The 26,028-nt window shown below is 36.3% G+C and overlaps 1 protein-coding gene across 1 annotated transcript in view; it reads right to left on the reverse strand.

Annotated features, from left to right (window-relative positions):
- Window positions 1-1,094: 1,094 nt before the first annotated feature.
- Window positions 1,095-26,028, reverse strand: part of LOC129224053 (sialin-like) — an 89,333-nt gene continuing 64,399 nt past the window's right edge. Inside the window, exons 6-11 of the mRNA XM_054858453.1 lie at window positions 18,880-19,010; window positions 11,009-11,158; window positions 8,420-8,552; window positions 6,579-6,734; window positions 6,357-6,442; window positions 1,095-1,320 (exon numbers count right to left, since the gene is read on the reverse strand). Of these exons, the coding sequence (XP_054714428.1) occupies window positions 1,150-1,320; window positions 6,357-6,442; window positions 6,579-6,734; window positions 8,420-8,552; window positions 11,009-11,158; window positions 18,880-19,010 (827 nt within the window). The 3' untranslated portion in view covers window positions 1,095-1,149. The remainder of the gene's footprint in view (window positions 1,321-6,356; window positions 6,443-6,578; window positions 6,735-8,419; window positions 8,553-11,008; window positions 11,159-18,879; window positions 19,011-26,028) is intronic.

The raw sequence follows: 26,028 nt of genomic DNA on the forward strand, positions 1-26,028 counted from the left end.
ATGGTTGCTAAAAAAGGAATTCTACTTATAAACCAACAAAGATAGAACAATAAACATATTTAGGTGTTTCAAGCCCTTGTTCTGTTGCATCTTTTGCCACATTTTTAGTGTTTTACCTCCTACGGTTCGCGAGTTATGAGTGTTTTAGTAAACGGCGTCCCCCTACTGCTTTCCCCCATCACCCGGGGATGTCGACCGCCAAGGGGGGGGGGGGACATGTGTTTTCACAATCACTATAGTGCCTGTAACAATAATCAAAAATAATTTTGCGTCAGGTCTTCCATGCATGCTCAAACCCCCTTCAGATCCTGAACTATACTACGAATAGTGTTCCAGCTTGCTACTGTCATTTTGTTTTTCAACGCGTTAACAGTACTTAAATAGTTTTAACAAACTGAATAATGATATTTAGGACTTTATTTGAAAAAAAATCAAACAATTTTGATTTGGAATTTATTTTGGTCAAAAAAAGTTTGTTTTGCACATTTTATTCAAAAAATTTTCTTGTTTGCGAAAAATTGAATTTTACTCAGAAACCAACAAAGATAGGTCCATAATCATATTTAACTTTTATGAAGCCCTTGTTTTGTTGCATCGATTGCCACTTTCTTCAGTGTTTTATCTCAAATAGTTCGCGAGTTATGAGTGTTTTAACAAACGGCTCCCCCCACTACTTTCCCCCCTCCCCCGGGGTTGTCGACCACCCTGGGGGCGACGACATGTGGTTTCATAATCACCATCGTGCCTGTAACAATAATCAGAAATAATATTGCGTCAGCCTTTCCATGTATGCTCAACCCCCTTCAGATCCTGGACTAAATGTCTAATCGGATGCAAAGAGATCGTATTCTTCAAAATGGAATCATCTAAAGTATAAAAAGGGCAACTAAAAGAATTTATCAGAGAAAATAATTTTAGTTCGAGATATTTTAATTTGAATATGATGCTAATTATCGACATAATCAACAAAATTTTGTAGCACATGAAAAACAGTGTCGGAGGTAAATGACAAAGGTATAGCAAAACATACCGGATTTCCGAATAAACACAAGATAAAACACTGGAATAAATGCAAATCTTTTTTTTTTTTTAGTTTTAAAATATTTAATACAAAAATAAAATTAACAATTTCTAAATACAAGAGAATAATCATGTATTGTCTTTTCTGTGGTCAACATTTTTCTCCGTTAATTCTTCATTTGTATTATTTGTCCCCCAAATCTGAGGCTTTGAGGTTCCAAGCAAAAGGTAAATTACTGTTGTGATGGTAATGACAGCGATGGTGGAATAATACACAAATCTCCATTGTGCCATGGAACGCTGAAAAATAGTAATTATAATTATTTCAAGAAATGGATAAAACTTGAAATTATAATTCACAAATACATTCCTTACCCAAATTTATGAAAGTCACTGGTTTTTTAGGTCCTTGGTGGATGAATTGTTGTACAGTTGATACATGTTATACAACAGGGTTGAGAAGTTACATAAACATGGTGTCTAAGTTTAAAGCTGTTCAAAACGGGGAGTGCATTTTTTCACAAGCCCAGAGCTTAAAAAAAATTTAGAAGACATTTGTCAAAATGTGGAGTGGGCCCTAAAAAAGTTTTCGCGGTGAGCCTTAGATTTTCCGTTTGCTGCCATTTTTGAGTATAGTCAAGTGAAATGACTATATTTATTTTTTGTTCTTCCCGATGAAATTAACTGAAGTGCCACCTCAAAAACTATAAGTTACAGAAAATGTCCTTCTTTTCCATGCAAATCGATGTCCTTATTTCAATGCAAACAGCTTTGATGCTGTTATGCTCGGAACATAATGTGATAAGTGCTGGTTGGTTTAAATGATTTAATCTTTGTTACTCAAGCATAAAATTTCAATTTTTAAAAAACTGTCCTATAATAACTTTTTTTTCCAGAAAGACAATTTTCCTTTCGTACTGGTTTGTTAACTTCTCGGTAAAAATATAACAAATAGTTTTTAGTAGAGCCGGCTTTAGGAGCTCCCAGATGTCATTAACAAGCACCCCAATTTACGAGTTAACGACACTTAGGCAATCTGAATGATTTTTTAAACAAATTTTGTATAAAGGAAAATAATCCTTCACCATATGAGGCCGAAAAAGAGACAACATTGTAGCAAACAATTCGAATTTTAACGGCTGCAACATTTATTTTATTAGATTAGCCGCCTACAGGCACTTCAGCCTCGCCGCATACTGCTGAAAATTGGTATACACCGCAATCGGCAGTGTACTTTAGAGACTTCATCCCATCTTGCCAAATGCGGCGGTACATTAATTAGTCAGCAGTACATTAATAATTTGCTGCCCCTCTAGAACTTATCCATTCCCTATTCGCCACGCTTCTCCACTTTACTATAAACTAGAATCAGTCAATACCACACTAGAAACTAGAAACAGTTTTCTAGTGTGGTTTTGAAACATTCAATTACTTGCGCATTAAACAAAGAGAGAACATATAAGCAGTACAAAAAGAGGCCCTTGTTTTGCAGACGCGAGAGAAAAACATAACCTTCAAAAAAGAAGTACCGATGGTAGAATGTGGCAAAGAGCAATACTGCTTTCCTTCTGGCGGTAGAAACGTGCTTTAGAATTTACGTTTCAATTAATGTCTCTGCTAATTATAGTTGTAGAAAACCGAGAACTGCCTAAACATGATGTCTGAAAAATTACGAATCTATCGATACTCGGTTCGATGCTCAGTTTTCTGTCGTTCACCAAGAGAAACGACGACCTAGAACGATACATACATAGTCACAACTTTGAAAAAAAAAAAAAAAGATTTATTTCAATTGAGATTGCAGTAAATATCTTGAGTGAATACAATTAATTCTTAAATTTATCGCTTGCATATTTGATGTTAATTTTTAGAAGAAAAAAAATGACGTACGTAGTTTTCATGTTTAATAAATAAGATTTTTAAAATCTTATTTATTAAAAATCAAATGAAATCGTTGAATTGAAAAAAAAAACTGCTGGTATATTTCCATAATGTGTTTATTTAGACTGAATTGAGTTAAAAGTAAAAATGACAAGCTTTGTATTAGTCCGGAGGCATAACGAAAAGATAGTGCATTTTGAGGTAAAAGCAATTTCTTGTTTTAATTATGTTTTAGGGTCATTAAGGATCATTTTCAGCCACGGAGGCATTCGCTAAGTCATTTCGATTGTTTTTTTTTATAGCGTACCAAAGTTAACTTACCAGCGGTAAGGACTTACGTAATTTGTTACAAAGAGATGTATTTCGGACAATAGTGTGTGTAATTCCACCTTTCCATGTATCCTTATAATAAATTTTGGTAAAAGCAGCGAGTACTAAGCATGCTTGGGAACTAAACCCTGGGAGTTTTGCGTACGGCTGACCACCTAATCAGAACATCTGCCTAGCACCACAGAGCCCTTGGTCAGGAAGACTGAGTTGAGCAAAGTAGGCCTTTGCACCCATGGACTGTCATACCACTGGGTTTGGTTAAAAGCAGCGATAGAAAGTCATTAAAAAATTTGGTTCCTGAAAATGTGTCTCAAAATGTATCACTAATGATCTTCTACTAAACTTTTTCAAAAATAACCGAATTTTAGTAAACATTTTAAATTGTGATCAATTAGGTGTTTTTATTACAAAAGCAGAGTTTAAACATTACTGGGACATATCTCAGCGGGTCTCATCATTTTCACAAGAACATTTGCACGAAGTGCAAGGGAGATCAGCTTTTCCACATCGGCATCGAGAGTTACGACACTTAGCGACCCCTTGGCGGAATGGGACTATTCGGCGCGGCTGTTTTTGCGCCGCTGTTTTGGCGCGGTCGTTTCGGCGCGACCCATTTCAAAACGACCTGTTCAAAAACCGACATTGTCTGCACACAACTATGCCAAATATTGCTTCAAAATTCAAGCTATCTTTTGTTTTTTAAGTTTTGTAAAAAGTTTTATGAAGTAATAGTTTTAAAGATATATTTTGTTTTTTTTTATTATTAGTTGATAAAATATAAGTTTAAAAAACATCTTCATAATTTTTAGAAGTAGATAAATTAGGAGACAGCATTGAGACTTTTCTATGAAATTTAAATATAAAACTCATTAAATTTAAATTGATTTTTTTTTTCGTTGCTGATCATTAATTTGTGCATTTACCTAAATATCTTTTCTTTATATAAAAATTAAAAACTGTCAACTACTAATAAGATGAATTTTTTATATTTGTCATTGGCAAAAGTTAACGTGTTGAGAAAATCACCCGTAACCCTGCTCTCTATACAGTTTTAAGTTGTGTAGCGTGCTTTAAACGCAGGATAGACAAGAAAAATCTTATATGACTACAAGATACAAATAATACTTATTATGTAAAGATTATTATATATTGCTTTTAAGTTTCATAAAAACTAATATAATGAATAAAAAATATTTTAAACTTATTTTTTCTAATTAAAATAAAATATTTTGCGTCTTTTTATTTCCTGTAACTGTTCTATAACACTAAATTGTCGACTAACTATTTGGCAACAAAAAAAAGCAATAATAAATAATAATGATAATAATAATAAAACTTCTTTGAAAAAAAGTAATTTGTAATGAATTTATAAATCGATTACAGAAAAAATAATAGTGATTAGAACTAACTTTCAAAAATAAATGATTTTTCAGTCAATAAAAAAATCAAACATTGCCCTAAATTTACTATGATGTCCATAAATGGGTTCGCAATAGTTAAGTCAAGCTTTTTGGTTATTTTGAAAAGTGTTTTCACGTGAAGAAGACTGATGAAATTACTTTCTAGCTGCTACAACAAAGAAGTAATCACCACAGAAACACAAAACGGATCAGTATTGATAAAAAAATTTGACAAAGAGGTAGGACTGGTACTGGCATCATTTACTAACTTTTCCAAGATATTTTCCTTCATGTTATTGCAGAAAAACATACGTGGATCACATATGCCCCCCTCTTTCCCCCCAGTGTTATTTTTAAAATAAATTTTAACTAGCTTCTAGAGCGCCAAATTCGCGTAATTCTTCCAGAAATCTTTTTTTTTCCTTTGAACTAAAATGTCTGAAATTCACATAGTTCGGAATGCAAAAATCTGGAGCCGAAACGCAGGGCCGGATTACTAAATAGGCAATGTAGGCAGTTGCCTAAAGGCCCCGAGGTTCTGAGGGGCCCCGGAGAAATCTTAAAGTTGAAAATATGTAAGAAAAAAGTTCATTTCGACAAACAAAAAAACAAAAAAAAGGAAAGAAAGGAAAAAGTAAAAAAATGGAGCCCCCTTTTAGTTACTGTATTAATTGTTTATAAACATTATTGGTAATATCTAAAATTGTAATCGGAACCTAAAACTATAAGTTTTAAAATGAGGGGTAAGCTATATGAAGTTTGATGAAGATTTGCGTGGTGACAAAAATACAGGCTAGAGAAATAATATATGAGATTATGTATAAAATACACGTGTGAGGGGGCCCCAACACTTATAATGCCTATGGGTCCCGAAATCCTTAATCCGGTCCTGCCGAAACGGTCAGCGCCGAAACGGTCGCGCCGAATCGTAACAAACCCATCGGGATCAATGGAGAAGAACATCCACTTGAAATTCAAAAGAGCTTGTCCGTAGGGTTTGAAATCTCTAGCAAGTAATGCCCGTGTGAAAGTCAGGGCGTGAAGTTCAGTCTCCAGGATGAACTGACAAGAACAGAACTGTGAACTTTTTTCTTCTTTGAGTAGATATCAGTCGTTTTCATCTGTAGCTTTCGAAATGTCCTCTCATTGATTTTTATACTCTCTTCAAAGGCTTTTTTGCGCGATGCAAACAACGCAAATGCCGGTATTTGATGAGCCCGGCAACTTTTTTTTTTTTTTGACTTGAAAAGCGACTAAGAATGACTCAGCTATACCACTGGATGATATACTTTGGGACCTATGAAAAACAATCCAAATGACGTAGCAAATGCCATCATGGCTAAACACGCTCCTTGATGACCCTAAAACATAATTAAAAAAAGAAAGCGTATCTGCCCTTCATAAAAATTGCCGCATCTGAAATAAGGCGTGGTCAAGGGCCAACTCCTGACAGCCAGATTTCAGTTTAATGAGACTGTTTGGGGGAAGGCGGTTACAAGTTTCTCGTCTCTGAAAATTCTGCCTCTGGATTTGTTGTACCTATAATTTTGCATTCTTTTTTTTTTTATAAAATCATTTTTAAGAAATGAGGGATCGAGGGATAGGGTTTCACAGAAGGAGGACTATGAAATTTCTGCGCCCCTTTGTCGATATACCTTGCAATTTACAATAAACTAATGGATGTAAAACAGATTGGCAAAAGGGCATTTGAAACAAAAATATTACCTCATGCTTCGTTGACCATCCCACAAGAGCTGGAATGACGAAAAATGGAATGACTCCGATGAAACTTAAAATACCAGAAATAGTGCCTGGAAAACATTCAGAATTTCAGAAAGCATAAGATACCGAATTGATCTGTTGTCAGTACATACAGGTATTGAGCAAATTTGTATATTTGCAAAAATGAAAATTAAAGAACTTATCAAAGTATACTTTGACCATTACCTGAGAGGTTTGGAGCTATATCTACTCCTGCCATGCAAACTCCAAACGTGATAAAGTCTCCCAACAGTCCACCCACCGTGAAAAAAATTGTGTTTAGGAGAGGATCGCACCCAGCTAGCAAGATAGCTATAAAACCCGTGCAAGAGAATATGGAATCTGCGAAAAGAAAAAAAAAAAAAACAGAACTGTATAGCAGGTCACTTTTGAATTTCATGGAACATATGCTCGGTAATTGGACAAATATGCTTCAATGTAAGACTCTTCAATCTTCAAAAATATCCTGCTATAATGTCGTCAACTGCCCGTTAATAGTCTTTCTTTCAAAGTAAAAAACATCTATTATGAGTACTCTTTAAAATCATTCAAACCCACCGTAGCTAAGCGTTTAAAATTAAATAGTAATCGCGCATTATTCTCGCCTTCCCATGATCCCTAGAGGTTTCTCTTTCCGATTTAAGTGATTACAATTTCCAATGTAAATTTCTTTTGCCATCACCATCAACAAGTCTGAAGGTTAAACGTACAACTTTATGCAGTACAACGTAACATGCGAGATCATTGCCTTACTTATGGGCAATTGCTTTTACTTGTACATGTTGCTCTCTCTTGACCAGGAAATGAGGTGAATCAATTTGTTTTAAGAATTCATAAAAACGAAACAAAAAAAAATGTTGCGTACCACGATGTTTTGAAAGAAACTACCTGCATTATATTTATTTCAAGACAGATAATTTTTCAATCTGAAAGAGGTCGAGACGGATCTCTAGTACTAGATAGAGAGCTTAATGTCAAAATGTACTCATCAACCCTCAAAACCCGCAAATCCGTGGGGAATTCGAAAATTTTCACGAATCCAATACTTATCCTCATATATATGATGGCGAATTCACTGATCGAGAAACGTTGACGTTACTGCCAATGAAATTCGCACCACAGCACGATAATTCGAAAATATTCGACAATATTTTTTACTAATGTTTTTGACATGCAGGAAATGCTTTATTTTGACGAGGATAAACTGAATCAGGTAACTTAACTGTTAACTAGTAAGACTAGTTTTAGGAGAGTGAAGAAATAAAAAAGTGGTCAACAATGAACGCTATCTACTGGAGTTTAGGGTGAATCCACCAGAGTTAGGGTTAAAATTTCAACTATCAAAATATCACCCAACAGGCAACTGCTTCGTTCAAATGTAGAAGTAATTTTCACCCGTCATACCTTGACGGGCAATTTTCTACTATTAGACATAGAAGAAAGTAATTACAATGGTGAAATAAAGCTCAAATAACATAAATAATTTTGTCTATATTTTTGTCTTATGTCAATGATATGTTTTGTGATTTTTATTTTTAGTTATTTATTTTTATTTACTTATTTTGAGATAATTAGTATAATGCCAATTCATCGGTAACTTTGGCACTTTTTACATAGGCAAGTTAGTTATATATCATTTTTGATTTTGCTGAAAATTTTACCCCTTTTAATGATTTTAAAAAACACGCTTTTTCTTGTCCAAATTAAACACTGTCAGATCCGATTTTCTTTTTGAAACTTACAAGGAATTTTTTGATGAACTAACACACATCCTGTTGTTTTCAATCCAAATGTTTTATTTAAACTCATACGATTTTTTTTCTTACTGAGGCGTACTTTTGTACTTAAAATACCGCGATAAATATACTCTACATTTGAAAAAAATATCTCCCAAAATAATACTTAACTGAAAAATTTATTTGCTTTCCATTTAGATTCTATTTCTAATATGTCGATTAAAACTACGATTTTAATTAGAGTAAGTAATACGATTCTTAATTAAAATTCAAGGACTGCCGACTACTTACTGATGAGAGTGGCTCCTTTCCTGATGAAATTCACTGAAATGTAACCTCGCTTGAGGGCCCAGTCAGCAGGATACCCACAAATGCAAGCAAAGATTCCTCTAGTTAAAGGTGGCAAACAGGATAGCTCACCATTCTATGAAAGATCAAGAAATGAAGTTTCAGTTTCCAAGCCACAACAACAGCTCTCTGCCGTAGAATAAAAAACAAGTGATTCTGATTAAATGAGCACCCCCTCTCTCTCTTTGGAGTGACCATCGAGTGAAAGTACCAAGTTATCCCCTCCCCCTCCATCTTATATGGAAATGAGTAATTATAAAACAAATAGAGGAGAAGCAACAATTTAGCTCAACGTAGTGGTGTGGGGGGTCAAAGGGTGTATATTTAATGCAAATTTTATCGGAAAATAGCATAACTCACACCCACTTAAAAAAAAAAAAAAACACTAATTTGACCAAGTCTAAACAGTCCGCAGTGCCCTTACATTCCGCAATCAGAAACCATACTGCCACGCGTTCTTCCGATCTGGACGCATCCGTGTATAGCATGACTTTATTTTCAACCAATTTCCTCCATAGCGAATAGGTTTCACTATGGATGCTGCATTTGTATAGTTGGCTCTTTTAAGTTGAATCAACAGACGAATTAAACTATTCTATTTGTTAAAGTATAGCTACAAAAATCTAGTTTGTTTGCCAATAATGTTCTGCAATAGTTATCTGCATAGATGTAGTATTAACTAGATATACAAGATAAAAAATGCGCTCAAAAAACTTTTGCCGAGGATGCAAACAGCGTTGCATCTACTGGAGATCAGTGACTGCAAGTTGCATCCTGGGTAGGCTACGATTTTGCCCATTTGATTCAAGATTCACGTGTTCAATTGCGGCCAGTGGTTACTGCATGTTGCCGCTAGTCTGTCGTGCCTTTCACTACTGGCTAGTGGCCACATTAAGTGCCTTAAGTCAGGGATGCCCCCTAAGAACAAGGGCGCACCCCTCCCCCTTATAATATAGACCCCTCCAAATCGGAAGCCCCAAAAAAAAGAGGAAAATATGCCTTAAAACAACCCCCCTCCCTAAAAATTTCAATGGCGCAGTCTGCGCCATGCCCCCCCCCCCTGGAAGGGCACTCCTGCTTAAGTTTTCTAAGGGCACCAAGACCTTCGCTAGTTGTCCCAAATGCCATAAACATCAAACCTCTCCAGAGCACATCCTAGACTGAGTCCGACTGTGCCAGCAGGGAACATATCTACACTGCCATGGGCATATAAACGGCAGTATCTGCAGAAATGAGTTTTTAAAATATTTGAAGAAATGTGTGTCGCATTCCATACTAACAATAGGGAAATGCTGGAATCAGACCTTTTTTTCAGCTGAAAATAAAAAAGCAAGCTAGTACAATAAAGCTAACGTACAGCAGATGGCAAAAAATGAAAAATTTGCAGTTTCTGTTCTTTACCTGCTCACGGCAGTACACCTCGCCACTTGAGGTTTTTAACTTTTTAAATGTTTATGGTTTTTTAGGCCTGATGTGACTTCATCCTACCAGGTGGGAGGTAAGAACAAGGTAGTTGCTACGGAACTATATTACACGTATGGTATAACTTCCTATCATTTTTCTATAAATGTTCGTAAGCACTGCTATAACTATCTGATGCAATCGCACCTGTCATCTTTTCATTTGGGAAGTAATTATCTTTCTGTATGCTCTGATTGGACATGATTCATGATTGGTTAAAACTTTTTTAAAGTAGGTACAAAACACGAAACTTTTCTGATGAGAGATGAACCGGTCTGCAACAGTCCGATCCCTCCTAGGAGCTTTTAATACAGTAGAATCTGCCGGTGAACCGAAAAGTGGGCGAATTAGTGAAAATGGCGAATTATCGGGAATGCTCACAACCATGCCCAACAGGTGCGCTTGGTTTTTTCCTCAGACCAGAATGTGGCCGAGTTTTCTTGATTTGCCAGGGCGATAGAGTACAGAGTTCTCGGGACTCGATAACTCGCTGTTTAAAGTAGAATAGGAGGGGTTTAATAGTTAAAAAAAATCAAATCTATAATGGATGATGTCGTCCGTAGAAAGTTTTAAACTGTTCTAATAAAATTAGCCCATAAATAAACAAGAAGAAAAAGAACTCAATCAAACAGCGCTATTTATCTCTCTATATACATGATCCTAATTTGCAAGCAAAAGACATTGTCAACTGATATTCAAATTTTAAAGATCCCAAAGAGTTTTAGAGAGATTAGCTGAGAATCACTTTTAAAATAATATTTAAAAAACATTCAGATCGCTTCTAATTTTTATTTAAAAAAAATGAAAAAAAAAAAAATCTTGTGTTTTTGTATATAGAACTTAAATTGTGTTACTAGAGTTTAAATAAGGCAAAAATTTCTGTGACCCTGGACGCACAAATATTACAGAAGATAATACTTTCGGTTGAAAAAAATATACTACTTTGAACCTGCTCTGGAGATTTGAACTTTGCACACGATATTATTCAACAAAGTAAATTTATGTATTTTTTAGTTGAGAAAAAATGTATATGAAACACATTTTCAAAGATGGATGAAAAAACATACGAACCGTTATGCTATCTAAGTTTAAGATAGTCCCCATGTAGAGGGCTTGAGTAGTTGAATAGAAGCCTAATATCCAGAATTGCCCAAAATAACCAATTGCCAGTGACCAAAATGGTACAGAAGTAGCAATAGATCTCCAAGGAATAGATGTTATCTGGAAAAGAAGGAAGAAAACGACGTTAACTTATTATCCTTAACCAGGAGCCGGCAACCAAATGTGGCCATCGAAGCCGACCCATGGAACTCGTCGCTATGTTCAATGTAAAGAATCTCAAAATATATTCGTGAAGCTTCCAAACAATCGATAGTCTTTATTAGCTATTATGAGTTATTGTTGCAAATTTGAAGCCAAATACAGTCAATTCGCGATAACTCGAATCTAAAGGGACCTACGAAGAACTTCGACTTATCGAAAGTTTGACTTACCACTAGTATCGGTTTTGACATTTTAGTATTAAAAACCATCGAATGTTTTAATTAATATGTACAAATAACAGACAAAATTACAGAACTTAAAAGTGTTTAAGCACAATAATACGCACAGTTTAGTTAAAAATATTGAGAGAAAAAAAAATCAAAAGCATAATTTTGATTTCGATTCTGCTGAAACCACACTTAAATAGAGCCGGTTCTACTTCAGGAAAGGTGCACATCTTCATTCGTTTCAAATTCATTGATTCTACCGCTTTAGAAGTTTCTCTTTTTCTTTTGATATCAATGACAGAGTACTTGCTTTTTTAGACATCTTTAATATTAAAGAAAACTCACTCTGTCTCTCAGGAACTTATCAGCAAATGATCGAACTAAAGAATGAAGAGGAAAGCATATTAACTTAGGTCAGTTGACTTCGCAACTTGACAGTTTAAAAGCAAATTTGTAGTCCAGCAACATGTCAAAGTAAAACAGTCAAGACTAGTAAACAGTACAGTACAACAAAAGAAAACAAGATAACTCATTTCCACAAGTGTAGCTACTTGATCGCATATTGGCTGAACAGGTGCTCTTTTTGCTTTAGAGGTGAATTAATTTTTCTCTAATAGTTTACTTGTTTCTTGCTTTCTTTTCTTTTCTTTTCTTTTTTTTTTCATTCTTTCGAAATAAATTTCGAGTTATCTTTAAAAAAACTTCGAGTTCAAGGAAGTTAACTTCGAAACATTGAGAATAATTAGCATGGAATTAAAGATAAAGGGATCAAGATTTAATAAAACTTCGTGTTATAGTAATATTTGAGTTATCGGACTTCGAGTTATCGCCAATTGACTGTAGTTGGAAATTAGGTTCCTAAACACAGATCGAAATTTCATATCCATAAAAATAAGCATTTAGTAATGATAAAAAGTTTTTAGTTTTCAATTTTCTTTTCTGTTCTACGTTTTTCCATATGTTATCTATAGAAAATACGAGGGCAAATCAGAAAGTCTTTGCGCCTATTTTGTAATCGCCAAAAACAGGTACATACAGGTATTTACAAATATACGTAGTGTACTACATATCTTAGATTATTTCTCCACATGGTCACCACACTGGTTCAGACATTTTCCCCATCGCAGCACTAAATTAGAGATCCCCTGTGGTAAACTCTTCCGGGTGCCTGTGGAACCACCGTCAGACCGCGTTCTTGGCTTCTTCGTCTCATGCTAATCTCTGTCCTGCAAGAAGCTTCTCCAGTGGAGCGAAAACGTGAAAAGCACTACGGCAAGGTGCCCCTGTGAATTGCTATGGACTTTTATCCGTTGCTCCATACAAAACGAATGACACTTTGCTGCTCACAAGTTGTGGACGCCTGGAGAACAACCGTCATCTTAAATGACTGATAGCTGCTCCGCTCTTCCGAGCAAAAAGCAGATACGGCTGGTACGGTTCAAAAAACTGTCACTGCGGATCGGAACAGTGGCGTAGCCAGGGGGTGGGCTGATAGGGCTACAGCCCCCCCCCCCCCCGAAATTTTCAAAATTAATTATAAAAATTATAATAAAGAACAAGTTTTTTTTTATGATGTATTTTTGAAATCTTACATTCGTATTGATATCAGAAAAGCGATACATGAACTTTTCTTAGCTACAGTTCATAAGTATCCCCCCCCCCAGCTCAAAGACTTTCGAGCTCAGCCCCCCCCCCCCCGAACTGATTTGTCTGCGTACGCCGCTGGATCGGAATGTATATGTTTGCTTTGTATTCACAGCAATATTTTGGTTAAAAAAGAATAGGCACAAAGACTTTGATTTGCCTTCGTATTTAAATATATTTTTAATTTATATTCGCTCTGGCTCGCGAGATTCATCTCAGAACGAGGTGCAGCCCTCGGGTAAAAAAAAATGTGCACCAGTAATGGTATTGACAGACGAATTTTAATTATTTTACGCACGTATCAAATTGCGCAGCAGATTGCATAAGCATGTACACGGACTGTCTAACCGAGAAATTGGGACTCACAGACACTCATTTGTGTAGAAAAAGATGACATCGTCTTTGTATTTGCCACAGTTTACCGATTTGACAATGTTTAAAACAAACTGAGAAGTACGGTTAGGTACGAAAGCTCTGAAAACTAAAATGAAGTTAAAAACTTCTGAACGTTCAACAAACCTGGGACAACTTTGCTCCTCTACTCAGTCCGAAAAAAACTCAACGATTACCTACTTCCGTTTCTATAATTTTTCACATTAATTGATATTTTTAGTGAAGCTATATAACTCCAGGGCCCACGTGAGGTCATGTCAGCATAGTAGGAAACTAGGGGCTTGGTTCAGAATCGGGGTAGAATAAGTTTCATGGAGGGTGGGGTGGGGGGAGGCGACGAAGCTGAAAAAGGGGATTTTCATTGCATTTCAGCGGTTGCTCTGAAATGAACAGCAAATTAGCTTTTAAATTTCTTCTAAGACATAAAAATTAAAATTCGCGGCAAAGAATTTCAAATGCTTTTGACATAATTTTTGTGCTGATTCTTACGTAAATAACCTCCTAAATCTAAATATGACCCACCCCCCTCCTCTTTTTAAAAATGGAGCCCAACATTTTCCCCTGCTGTTTTTGACAATATCCCAGCCAGAATTTTTATTTGGAAAAGACGAGGGTGGAGGGGGGCATTATATTAACCATTCATATTCTTCTGAGGCACCAGAGAGTCATAAGTTCAAAAGCGTGAACATTTGTAGCAAGTTGGGAGACTCATGGGTGTATAACCCTAAAGTATTTTTTAAATACTCAAAAACGATCTTTTCTTTCTAGGGGTTTGTTCACCGATACCCGGTCTGTGTGCAACCTTGTAGTTACGGTCCTGGAGTTTGCGTTAAATCTAAAATTAAAATGCAAATTCAGCCCTGGAAACTTATGGCAATCGAATATCTACGCAACATAACGGACATGTGTGTATCAGATTTTTAATTACAAAATATAATAGCATAATCTTAACATTTTTACTGGAGAAGATCTACCCATTTTTACTACCCACAAAGGACAAATATGTGTAAAATTTACAGTACCTATTATTGTGCATAACCCACATGGCCATCTATGACCTCTTGACATCTTTCTGGTAGGAGATAAATCCCGCGGCTATAAAATTTTCAAGTATAAAACGTCTTTGATGCAGTTTTCACAGCATTAAGATCATCAAAGATTTTCCGACTAAAGGAGCTGTTCAACGCACGAAATAGGTGATAGTTGATGCCAAGTCAGGAGGTAGGGGTAATAAACCTCCCAAACTCCAGCCCAGTAACTTTTGGCAAATGATGAGCAGCATACATGTGGCTCAAGTCAGTGTAAATTATTCCCTACACATCCCACAAAACACTCAATAACACCTTCTTGGGATAAAGTTCAGCTTTCGAAGTCGATGCAAGCCATCAGAAGGACGACACTCGACACAGTCTCCTGCCACATTACGTTTCATAATCGAATTCTTATGTCCTGTCCCAATTCGTGTCAAGTGCTCGTGTCGATTCGTGTGTTTTTTTTTTTTTTTTAACCAGGGCAAAAAGAAACAAAGGTGGCAATTTATCCATTCCGTTGATTAGCTGTCACGTTATTTGAAACCCAACGATCTAACTTTCTTGTACACTGGTGAAAGAAATTAAGAGAATTTTCACATTTGGTCAATTATCTCCAAAACTACTGGACCAATTTTAATGAAATTCGGTATGTGGTACATTGAAACAGTACAAAACAAATAACCGTCCAAATTTTAAAATACACACACATGATCATAACAACACTCGTTAAGAGTCGGAGGGTATGAAACAGCGGTTGCAAAATTAAACAAAAAAAAATGGGTTAGTAGGGGGGTATGGTCCCCTCTAACAGACATATAGGCCTCGCAGTGTGACTCCATACTTGAAATGAAGTAGTTTATATTATACTGGGGCAATTGTTTCCACTCGTTCAACAACGCTGTTCTCAGGCTATGGATGAACCCCGGATGGGAATTGCGAATTGCTATTGCCCTCCCGAGAGCGTCCCAGACATGCTCTATCGGATTGAATCCAGAAATCTGCTAGGCCAATCCATACAGTGAATATCCTCCCTTTCCAGAAATTCGTCGACCAGAAGAGCGCTATGTGGCCTTGTGTTAACTTCCATTAAAATTAACTCAGGGATAACAGCGCCCCTCAAGAGGTGAGCATAGGGCTCCAAGAAACACATCCCTATACCTCGCAACTGTCCGAGATCCTCTCTCAAAACATGGAGGGGTGTGCATCAGTCATCCAACATGATGCCTGCCCAGACCGTCAAACCTCCTCCTCCATAATGGTCGATTTCACGGATATTGGAGGGTAGGTAGCGGGTCCCGGTTCAGCTTAACAGACTATTCTTTTCCTACGTTCATGTGGATAGAAGCAGGAACTTGCTACCTACCCTCCAGTATCCGCGAAATCGACCATTATGAAGGATGAGGTTTGACGGTCTTATAGGCATCATGTTGGATGGCTGCACACCCCTCTGTGTCTTTGAGAGACGCTCTGTGAACGTTGCGAGGTATAGAGATGTGGTCCTGGAGTCCTATGCTCACCTCTTCAGGAGCGCTGTTAGCTCTGAGTTAATTTTAATGGATGTTAACGCAAGGCCACAGAGTTCTTCCTGCCGACGAATTTCCTGAAGGGGAGGATGTTCACTTGATGGATTGGCCAAGCAGATCTCTAGACTCCAATCCTATAGAGCATGTCTGGGACTCTCTTGGGAGTACAACGTTGAAGAAACTCGTAACACTCCTTCAGGGACCCTCCATAGCCTGAGTACAACGTTGTTGAACGAGTCGAAACAATTGCCCCAGGATACCATAAATCTGCTTCTTTTCAAGTATGGAGTCACACGTCGAGGGCTATATGTCTGTTAAAGGGAACTTTACTTCACTCTCCGGGGGCCCACTCTACCTATCACTAAGTGATTTAACCAGTTTAGGACCCCCGGAGCTTTATTTTAAACAGTCAACATATACATTTCAAAATACAACATATAACAATGCACACACATACAAACAAATAAGATCACAGACAGTTACAGTACATATTGACAAACAGACATAGAAGCACAAAACAATTCGAAAAAAACATGCTATAAAACATGATGCTGAGAAGATAGTAGAGTAGTCGATGGGTACATAACTGGCGAGTTCGCCGTTACAAAAGTACATTTGATTATTACGTCGTGAGTATAGTGTTGTATAGTAATACATAATGCACTAAAACTGTGAATGCGTAAGTATATACAAGTTATAAAGTAATACAGTATAAGACCAATAAATGCCACCGCCATCCACCACCAAGCAGCATTCAAATGTGATAAGGAGTGATTTCGGATGTGGAATGCTGGTGAAGTTGTCATTTCAGCGCCGTGGCAATCGTGTGTAAAAAGTAAAATACCCGGAACTGGGCGATCGTGACAGATAATGATATAAATAGTTGGAATTGTACCGAGCTAGCGAAATCGCCGTTACAAGCGTACATTTGTTTATGTTGTGGTGGTTAGTGAGAAGAGAAAGGAATATGTATAAGAATTGGAAGGCATACACAGTGGATGTATCACACAGGTGGGTTAGCTAAGGAACCTTTCACACTGCACTGCAACTGGAACATAGTTTGGGGAATTGTTAGGTACAGAGCTGACGACGTCGTCGTTACATACATACTTCAGTTTATATTACGATGATGAATAGGGAGTGGAATTTTAAAAATGAACAGCTTACAAAGTAGTTTAGTAGCAGTAGACACAGACACTATGAATATCGAAGCATAATAAAAGTTACAGATGGTATAATGTGAAACGACTGTACGTACGAGTATAATAAAGTTACAAGCGATACTTAATAATGCTGCATGATGCAGAACAATAAACAATATGCAATTATACAATAATAATAATAAAGCTATAAAACTATCAGTGAGAAAAGTCCAACAATACCGAGAAAACATTAAAAGGACTGAAAGACACGGTTACTACAGGGGAAATGTGATGGGCAGTTGATGGTTGGGAAGGTACGGCAGGAGAGCGATTGACACCAGCACTAAAATCAAGTGAAAAGCGAAGATTAAGATAAATCTATGAGATGAGTCTATTCAGCGCTTTGATAGAGGTAGCCCTCTGAAGAGAGGGTTTGGAATATGCTGTTAAGGAGCCCTGTAAGACGTGGGATTGATAATGATTGTAGAAGACGTTGATTTTTAGAGATTGAGGGCGCTCTGCGTATGTGAAAACTACTTGTTAAGGGGCAGTCAAAAACATAGTGCTGAGCTGTGCCCTCCTCCCCGCATGCACAATTAGGGGAATCTATAATGTTGAACCGGTGCAAATATGATGGGAACCCCATATTAACCCATTTTTTTGTTTAATTTTGCCACCGCTGTTTCATACCCACCGACTCTGAAGAGTTATTTATGATCATGCGTATGTATTTTAAATTTTGGATGTTTATTTGTTTTGTATTGTTTCAATGTATGTACATACCAAATTTCATTAAAACCAGTTCGGTAATTTTGGTGATAGTTGACCAAATCTGAAAATTCTCTTAATTTCTTGCACCAGTTATAAAACCCCACTAAAGTAGCCGTCTTTCGACCGGTGTACGTTGAAGTAAAGCCCTAGAGTGCAGCTGAAGTAGAGACATGTCTGCCATCTTGGTCTAAATGCCGCTTTCTTCCTATGTCTGCTATAATGAAGTAGCGTCTTTTGCTTCTTCATTGTGGATTGACATAGAATTAATAAGAAACGGTAATCAAGAAGCAAAACACGCTGCTTCACCATAGCAGACATACTTTGAATGTTTAGCTTTACGTTGTAGGTCTCGGCGAATTCTTACACGTTTGAGTTCGGGTTGTTCCTCAAGGATACATCAATATCTTCTCCAAAGTGTGACGGTCGTCCACTCCAAGCCTGAAATTGGCATCTTCTATCTCCTTCCCAAAATTTACGAAACCACGGACGACGTGTGCTTATGTCTATTGCAATCTTCCCATAAACTTGATAGACATTTGCGCGCTCTTTTTATCAAACTCGCATAACAGACAATGTCTAAAATTTGCTCCTTCTCGCTTTCCATGTTACACTTCTTGAGATTTTTTTTTTTTTTTTTTTTGAGATAATTAACTTTGTGAGACATAATGCATTGACATGTGAGGCATTGACACGTGTGATTGGCCAACGATTTGCGTCATTACAATGTCACGTGAGGCGTCAATTCCATTTCAAACTTTCATATCCAAAAACGGGTGGAACATTCGCACTCACAAAATTTCAGAAAAATCTAGAAGCTATACTATAAACTGCAGTAAACAGAAATATATCGCTTTAATAATTGCTGAAAAGCAGTTTTTCCATATCATTCTTGGAATGTACCCGAACTAAAGAGTTAAAAAAAAGACAGTGAAAAAAGAGAAATCGTACTTGCTTTTGTTCAGCAGGTCCCAAGTTACTAGAAATATGCTGCAATTCCTTTGAAGTGATGGTTGGATGATCTTTCGGAGTTTCATAAATCAAACTGTAGCATAGTAGACACCATAAAAAGCCAGACAAACCTTTAAGGGGGAAAAAACTTACATTAAAAGATCATTTCACATAAAATTACGTAAAACACGTTTTTGATATAGCTTGAAAACTCTTTTTCGTGGAGCTTGAGGCAAATTATTGCACAAAGTTGATCATCCATAGTACTGGGGCTATTTTGCTTAGATACGAACGGTCTCAAAATAAAAACTACAATGGAAATTCAATGGCGCTATGCGCAGATGTGTTGTGCAGTGTCTCACCAGTCTATCACATCAAGCTGCAGTTGTCAGTTCCGCGCGTGTAGTGAGCACGCAAACCATCCTCGAACTACAGAGAATTTCCTGCCGAACGCTGTCATTCAATTTCTACATAAAATCGTGCAATTCAACAGTAATTCATTAGCAAATGATTCATATGTAAGGAAAAACTTTCATAGAAAACTGACAACAACTTGTGGCAATAGCGTTGAAACTTTGAAGACAGAAGTACAGATGTTCACAGTGCAGGCTGCCTGACCATGACAGTCCGAATTTGGCTCATTCTGATTTTCATCTTTTTTCTAATATGAAAAGCTGGCTCGGAAGACAAAGTTTTGGCCCATATCAGTATAAAAAATTAGCTGTAAGACCAGGTGGCTGCCTTCCTTGATGAAGGATGGGAAAGTTGGGGCCATGCTACGATAAGTGTCTTAATTATAGCGGTGACCAGGGGCGGACTGGACAGGTCGGCTAGTCGAAGATCCCCGACTGGGCCAACGGCCGAGTGGGCCACTTAAAGCAATTTTTTATTGAACTTAATACATTTAATTCACATCTAACATTTTTTAAAGCGTAATAATAGAAGAAAAAATGAAATTTGTTCACTCTATGGGAAAAAAGTGTTTGGAAGCATATTAAATTTTCTCCCATCCTTAGCCCCCAGGGGCCAAAGTAAATAGCCGAAGTCCACAGGTGCGAATGCTTTCCTCTCTTTGTCAACTTTCTCTCTAATTTTTAGAGCTCTGGGGTCCATGGCTCCCACATTGAAGAAACGGGAGGGGGCCAGAGAAATTAGGGTCCGACGTGGCCTGAAAGAGGGCCCGAGATGAAAAAAGAGCTTTCAAAATCTTATATTAGTACGTCTATTAATAACAATTGGCCTGCACCACTAGACAAAGCGACCCCTGCTATAAATGTGTGGGCCATGCTTTGGGGTGTTGATACATGAGCAGCGGCATGCACAAGGTTGGGGGGGGGGAGAGAAGAAACATCTGTTGGTCCGGTTCCGAGCCTGAAGGGGGCCGGAGATTTTTTAAATGAGAGGTGAAATATGCAGTATGGACGCAGGGCCGCGCCGTTCCAATGTGCAAGGTCGTGCGGCGCACGACGGCGCCAGAGTCAAGAAGGCGCCGAGCTCTACCGATCAAAAATGTTCCAAATAGGGGAACAAATCTCCAACCGAAAAAATAAAATTGAACTTTTCATTATATAAACGGTGGTTGAAATTATACTGCTCATTGAACCAAGCAATCTGTCTTGCTGCCTATTACCTTAAAGGAAAACTTATTGCCTTGTTGTGTCAAAACATGCTAGACCAAAGCGCAAGCTTTTACACTGAAAACACTTGACGCTAACTAATGAGTAAATTAGCATTTTTCTTCCTAAGGTGCAGCCGTGAATGCTTTTCCGCTCTGGGTGAGCATACGAGGCGGCGCGACGCGACGCAACAAATTTGCTGTTCCTCATTTTGATTACAGAACTCGAAATAACTTTGAGATATGAAATAAAAATGTACACTGTATTCCAAAGTTTAGTATTTTTGCCATTCTCCGATTTTTGGACATACGGAAAACCAGAAGTAAATTTTTCATTCGTTTACTATGTCTTAAATCTTGTCTTCAAATTAGATTAATTTTTTTAAATAAAAAATGTAGAGAGTAACATCACCATCTTGAGCTACATTTGGTATGTACTAATAGTTCATATTTTTTATTTTAACAGTTTAAGATGCATTATAAATCCGCAGTGTCAATAAAGGGTATGGATGCGCCTCGCACAGATACCGAAGGGGATACTCGAAAATGATTTCAATGCAAATTAAAAAATTTTTAGAGAGTAGTATTAGTCAATTAATGAAGATTTTAACTTCTTGTATTTTCCACATGAAATTTTTTATGATATTCTTAGTCACTTAAATAGTAAAATGTAGAAACATTTCATTTTTAGTGCTAAGATCTTCATACTTCAGCTTATAAAATGTCGGGGAGAAATTTTAGATCTTTTAAAAATATTTTTTTAATTAAAAATTTCCATGATGCTGATTATTTGTCAATTAATTACTCTCCAACCACATTTCTCTTTCTTTTATTACCCTTTTTATTTTTCTCTCTTTTTATTCCGTATCGAGATGAAAATATTTTCAAAATGCCAAGACAACCCCTACCCCAAAGAAAATCATTGCAGATCATCCTCAATTTGAAGAGATCCACCCAACACGCCGTGCTCTAACAACATTGAAGATAGTTTCAGATTGTGTTTTTGGAGCTTCTATTTCTGACGAGACCTTCTTAAGGTTACTAGAAAATGGTCAACAACTGCGTTTTTAAGTCTTTAATTCCAAAAAAATTTTCGTGGAGAGGTGTCCCAAACCCTGGTATATCACTAAAGAACGACGAAAATTGAGCTTTTAAAATTACAATTTCGAAAAATTAAGAAGGAGAACCTCTGATAATTTCTTCTTAATACCATTATGAACGTCTACAATCTTCGTTTTGAGGACTTGAAATTTCGAAGCATTGAGGGGACACTAAATGTAACAGAAACTTCTTAAGTCTTTCCCTTCGGTATCAAGAATAGTCTATAATCGCGTTTTTAAAACATTAATTTTGAAAAATATTGAAGAAATTTCCGTAACTTTTTTTCCCCTTTACATCTCCTAAGATCGTATAAAATTGCGTGTTTCGGCTGATGAAGAATTGAAGCTAAGTTCACATGGAAAAAAAAAGAAGTGTCGTCCCCCTCGCCTTAAACTAATTTCCGGCTGCGTCACTGCTTCGTAACCTCATTTGTTCGCCCATGTTCCACGTTATGATAATTTTCTCGTCCACGTTGTGGTAATTTGCTTGTCCACGTTATGATAATTTGCTCGGTAAAATATTCTTAAAATTAGAATAGAAAAAGAACAAAATCGAATTTTCGAAAAATCCCTTCGATTTGCTCACCCCTGCTACAAACTAATTCTGTGAAAAGTTTCATGAAAATCGGCGAACGGTCTAGGCGCTATGCGCGTTACAGACATCCAGACTTTTAGCTTTATTATTAGTAAAGATATCTTCAGCATGTAATATACATATGTATAAATTTGCTTCGATAAATGTATTTAAGTGTACATTTTAACAAAGCACAAAATATTTACATTGTTTTTTAAAAATTAATTAAATGCCTAAGTGTTTCTTTCCCACATTGTATTTATCTACGAAACCTCACTCAATGTGTTAATAATAATGGTGTGTCCGAACAACCATTGAATGAAGGCGCTCAAAAAACATTTGCACGACGGCGCCGATCAGGCTTGGTGCGGCCCTGTATGGACGTAGTGGTAAACAAAATGGAGGGGGCACGTAAAAGTCATTTGTGACGGGCCTCAGAAATTTCTGTACAAGCCCCTGGCCTGATCTTCACTGGTTGCAGCAGATTCAACTAAATGTTGTCAGTTGGCCATCGATTTCATTAGTCTAATGTAATTTATCGCTATACGAGTATTTTCATCTCAGAATCACATCGGGAAAGCAAGTCTGGACTACGATAAACTGAATCTGAAACAAGACAAAATTTCAACTTAGAAGGGCGAGTTCCTGAACATAGGCGGATTTAGGCCTGAGTTCCAAGGGAGGCAAGGAGGGAGGGGGCAAGATTTTTTCTCTCTTTCTTTCTTCCTTTCTTTTTTTTTTTTTTTTTTGAGCAACATTAGTTGTAATCAGGGCCAGACTTAGACTTAACGGGGGTCCCAGGGTTGCCAACCTTTGAGAAACAATTTGAGGAGTATCTGTGCTGATTTTGAGGAGCAATTTAAAATTTTGCGGAGCAGTTCGGAATTTTGTATAAAAATCAATAAAATTAGCTAAAACCACTTATCTGATTTTTTTTTTTTTTTTTAGAGTTTCAATAATTATTTTAAGCACTAGTATGAAAATAATAATTTCGAAATTAATGAAACAGCTTTCTACACAATTTCAATCTTTGAGTATAAGCATCTTTAATTTCCCATATTTACATGTTTGTTATGATCAAATAGCAAAATTTAAGCTGGCAAACTTCGGCAGGGAAATGCGAAGCAAAAGAACTTCTATGCGGAACCGCGGAGTTTCGCCATTTTTGCGCAGCAACTCCGCATCCGCAAAATGCAGAGCAGTTGGTAACCCTGGGTCCCTATGGTATTTCAGGTATGAGGTCCCTTTGTAGTCCTAAAGTCTCGATAGTTTTAAGTCTACAATTGAGGACTTTGATGCCCAAACTTTTCCTTTTTTAAAAACTCATTTTTGCGTGCGGAGAATTGGCTGTCCCGATTGGTGCAACAACGGGTCACAAATGTAAAATTAGACCTCTGATTTGTAGTAAATAATGTGGGAAAGATATAAGCCTTTCGATCATACACTAATGTTATTTATTGGTCTTACCAAAAATGAGTGAGTCTGGACTTACCTGGTTCTTGGTTTTTGCATCAAGGCCCAAGAAGGAAATTGTGTATTACAGATTTAAAATGGTCCGGGACACATTTTGAAAAAAAAATGGCATTAAAGAATTTAGAGTTTTGAAATTTTTTGCATTGATTCACCATCAGTTTGATTCGCAAAATCACAACATAAATATTTAAAAAAATATTTAAATTTAGTTATTGTCTTCTAAAAAAATGTGGTTGCTTTAAATTGCTAAAACTCAAACTTCTTGGTCAATTTTTATTTTTTTTTTTCAAAAAACTAAGCACAGATATCTAAGTTTTAATTTTTATTCGACGATTTAAGAAATATTAATTCAATAAAAATAGAAAATATTTGAAGAAAAATTTCGAAAAATTCAACGATACTTTTTAAAAGAAATCATACTTTTTGAAGTAATGGTTTTTTTCAAATACACTGTACACTGTTAAAAAAACCCTGAAAATTCAGGTAGTTTTCTGACTGATTTTAACAGAATATTTCCGTAATGCTTCAAAATGTATTTTTTCCTTACAAAAACGTAAACATCCCGACGAAAACGGAATTTTTCCATTTCTAGGGTTGCCGCTGTGCTGTACTTTGCTCCGATTAGTCTTCAAGTCATGATAAACATCACTTATTGATAGTGCTTATTAATCGCACTGTTACATTCTGCTAATTAAAAGCATATTTAGAATAACAACTCAGATGCTGTAGACAAAATAGATAGCTTGCTATTTCATGTCTGGAGAGTAATATACTCGTATGTCGAAATTGTTTATAAGCATTTGAACTTTGCAGGTTTGGAAAAATGTTCGCGCCATTTTTAGACTGGCAGATGTGTTTTGATCGCCCTGGTGATTTGATGTGGGTTTTACCGAGTCAGTATTAGAATATTTTTGTGGTTTTAATATTTTGCTCAATACTTTGAACAATTCTATTCGTTAGTCATATTGTGTGCTCTAGCAGTGAGAATAGTTTAAGGATCTCGTGTTATCAATTTAAAATAAAGCCTATTGGATTAGCTGTATCGAGATGCATTTAGCACCGCTGGTCATATGTAAGTGTTGTTGAATATCTTTGTACATGTTTATACAAATGTATTTTCCTTGTTAATATGCATTTGATAGAATTCCGATGATAGTTTATTTAGAATTTATACAACTATTATAGAGTTATTTTTTATTGCTCTTACGCATTCTTGAAAGTTAATACACTAAATGCCATTTCGTATCTATACCGGAGATTATCGTGGTGTGCGAGCAAGATAGGAAAAATCACTCTTTTTTTGGGGGGGGGGGATTCGCTTCACAGTTTGGAATACTGAAAGTAACTATTTTAAATCTCTAGGTAAAGGTGTATTGTTGATCTTTAATATATACAATGAAAGTTTTGGCTACAATAAGTACTTAATTTAATTTATTAAGATTTTATCCAACAACTTATTTGAGATTATTGCAAGTTTCTTGGAAAAACAGTTCGGGTAAAACGAACTGATTGATATATGCTTAAGTAATAATGATTATGTACTAAAAATCTACGTTGCGATTCCAATGAGTGAAAAATTTGGATATCATTGAGGGGGGGGGGATGTAGCATCTGAACCAAAAATTCTTCACGTGCATGTCAATGATTCTGTTTTTAAACACAATAGATATGCGGTACTCTCTATCAGGTATATTATTATATGATAACGTCAACCTGCTTTTAATAGCATTTTATTTGACATATTCTGCAAATAAAAATATCATATTTTTCATGTATGTTTTTCCATGCCACCCCAGACAATGTACGACGAAGGGAATATCGAACAGTATCAGCAGGGATAATTGGTGTCCTATTCAAATCCATCAATTTTTCTGCTAGTACTATTTGATTAATTTGACTCATCTGAAGTTCATATAAAAAGTTTTGGTCAGCAAATGGATGCTTGGTATGTTAGGTAAGTTCTCTCTCCAGATGTTAATTTAAAAAATCTTTGAGTAACAAATGCAAATAAAAAAAAGTAATATTTTTAGAACAGTTAACTATATCTGTATTATATATCATTTTAAAGAACTAAATTTTTAATGAAACGAAAAGTCAATACTTGACCTATCTTTTTAAATATTTTTTTTAAATAAAATCTTTTTACATAAATACGGGAAAGTGAGAAATGGAAAAAATATCGCAATGAAAAAATAAGGAACGTAAATTCTGTTAAAACACAGAAAAATCGTAAATGAACGGAAAAAGAAGAAATGGAATTTTCGTTCAGTCACGAGAAATTTATAAACGGAAAACTACAACTACGGAGAAATAAGAAATGGAACTTCTGTTAAATCACGGAAAGTCATTGAACGGAAACGTAATATTTACGGCAACTTTGCTGCCGG

The sequence above is a fragment of the Uloborus diversus genome, chromosome 6 (genome assembly GCF_026930045.1).
Source record: "Uloborus diversus isolate 005 chromosome 6, Udiv.v.3.1, whole genome shotgun sequence".
NCBI classification, from domain to species: Eukaryota; Metazoa; Arthropoda; class Arachnida; order Araneae; family Uloboridae; genus Uloborus; species Uloborus diversus.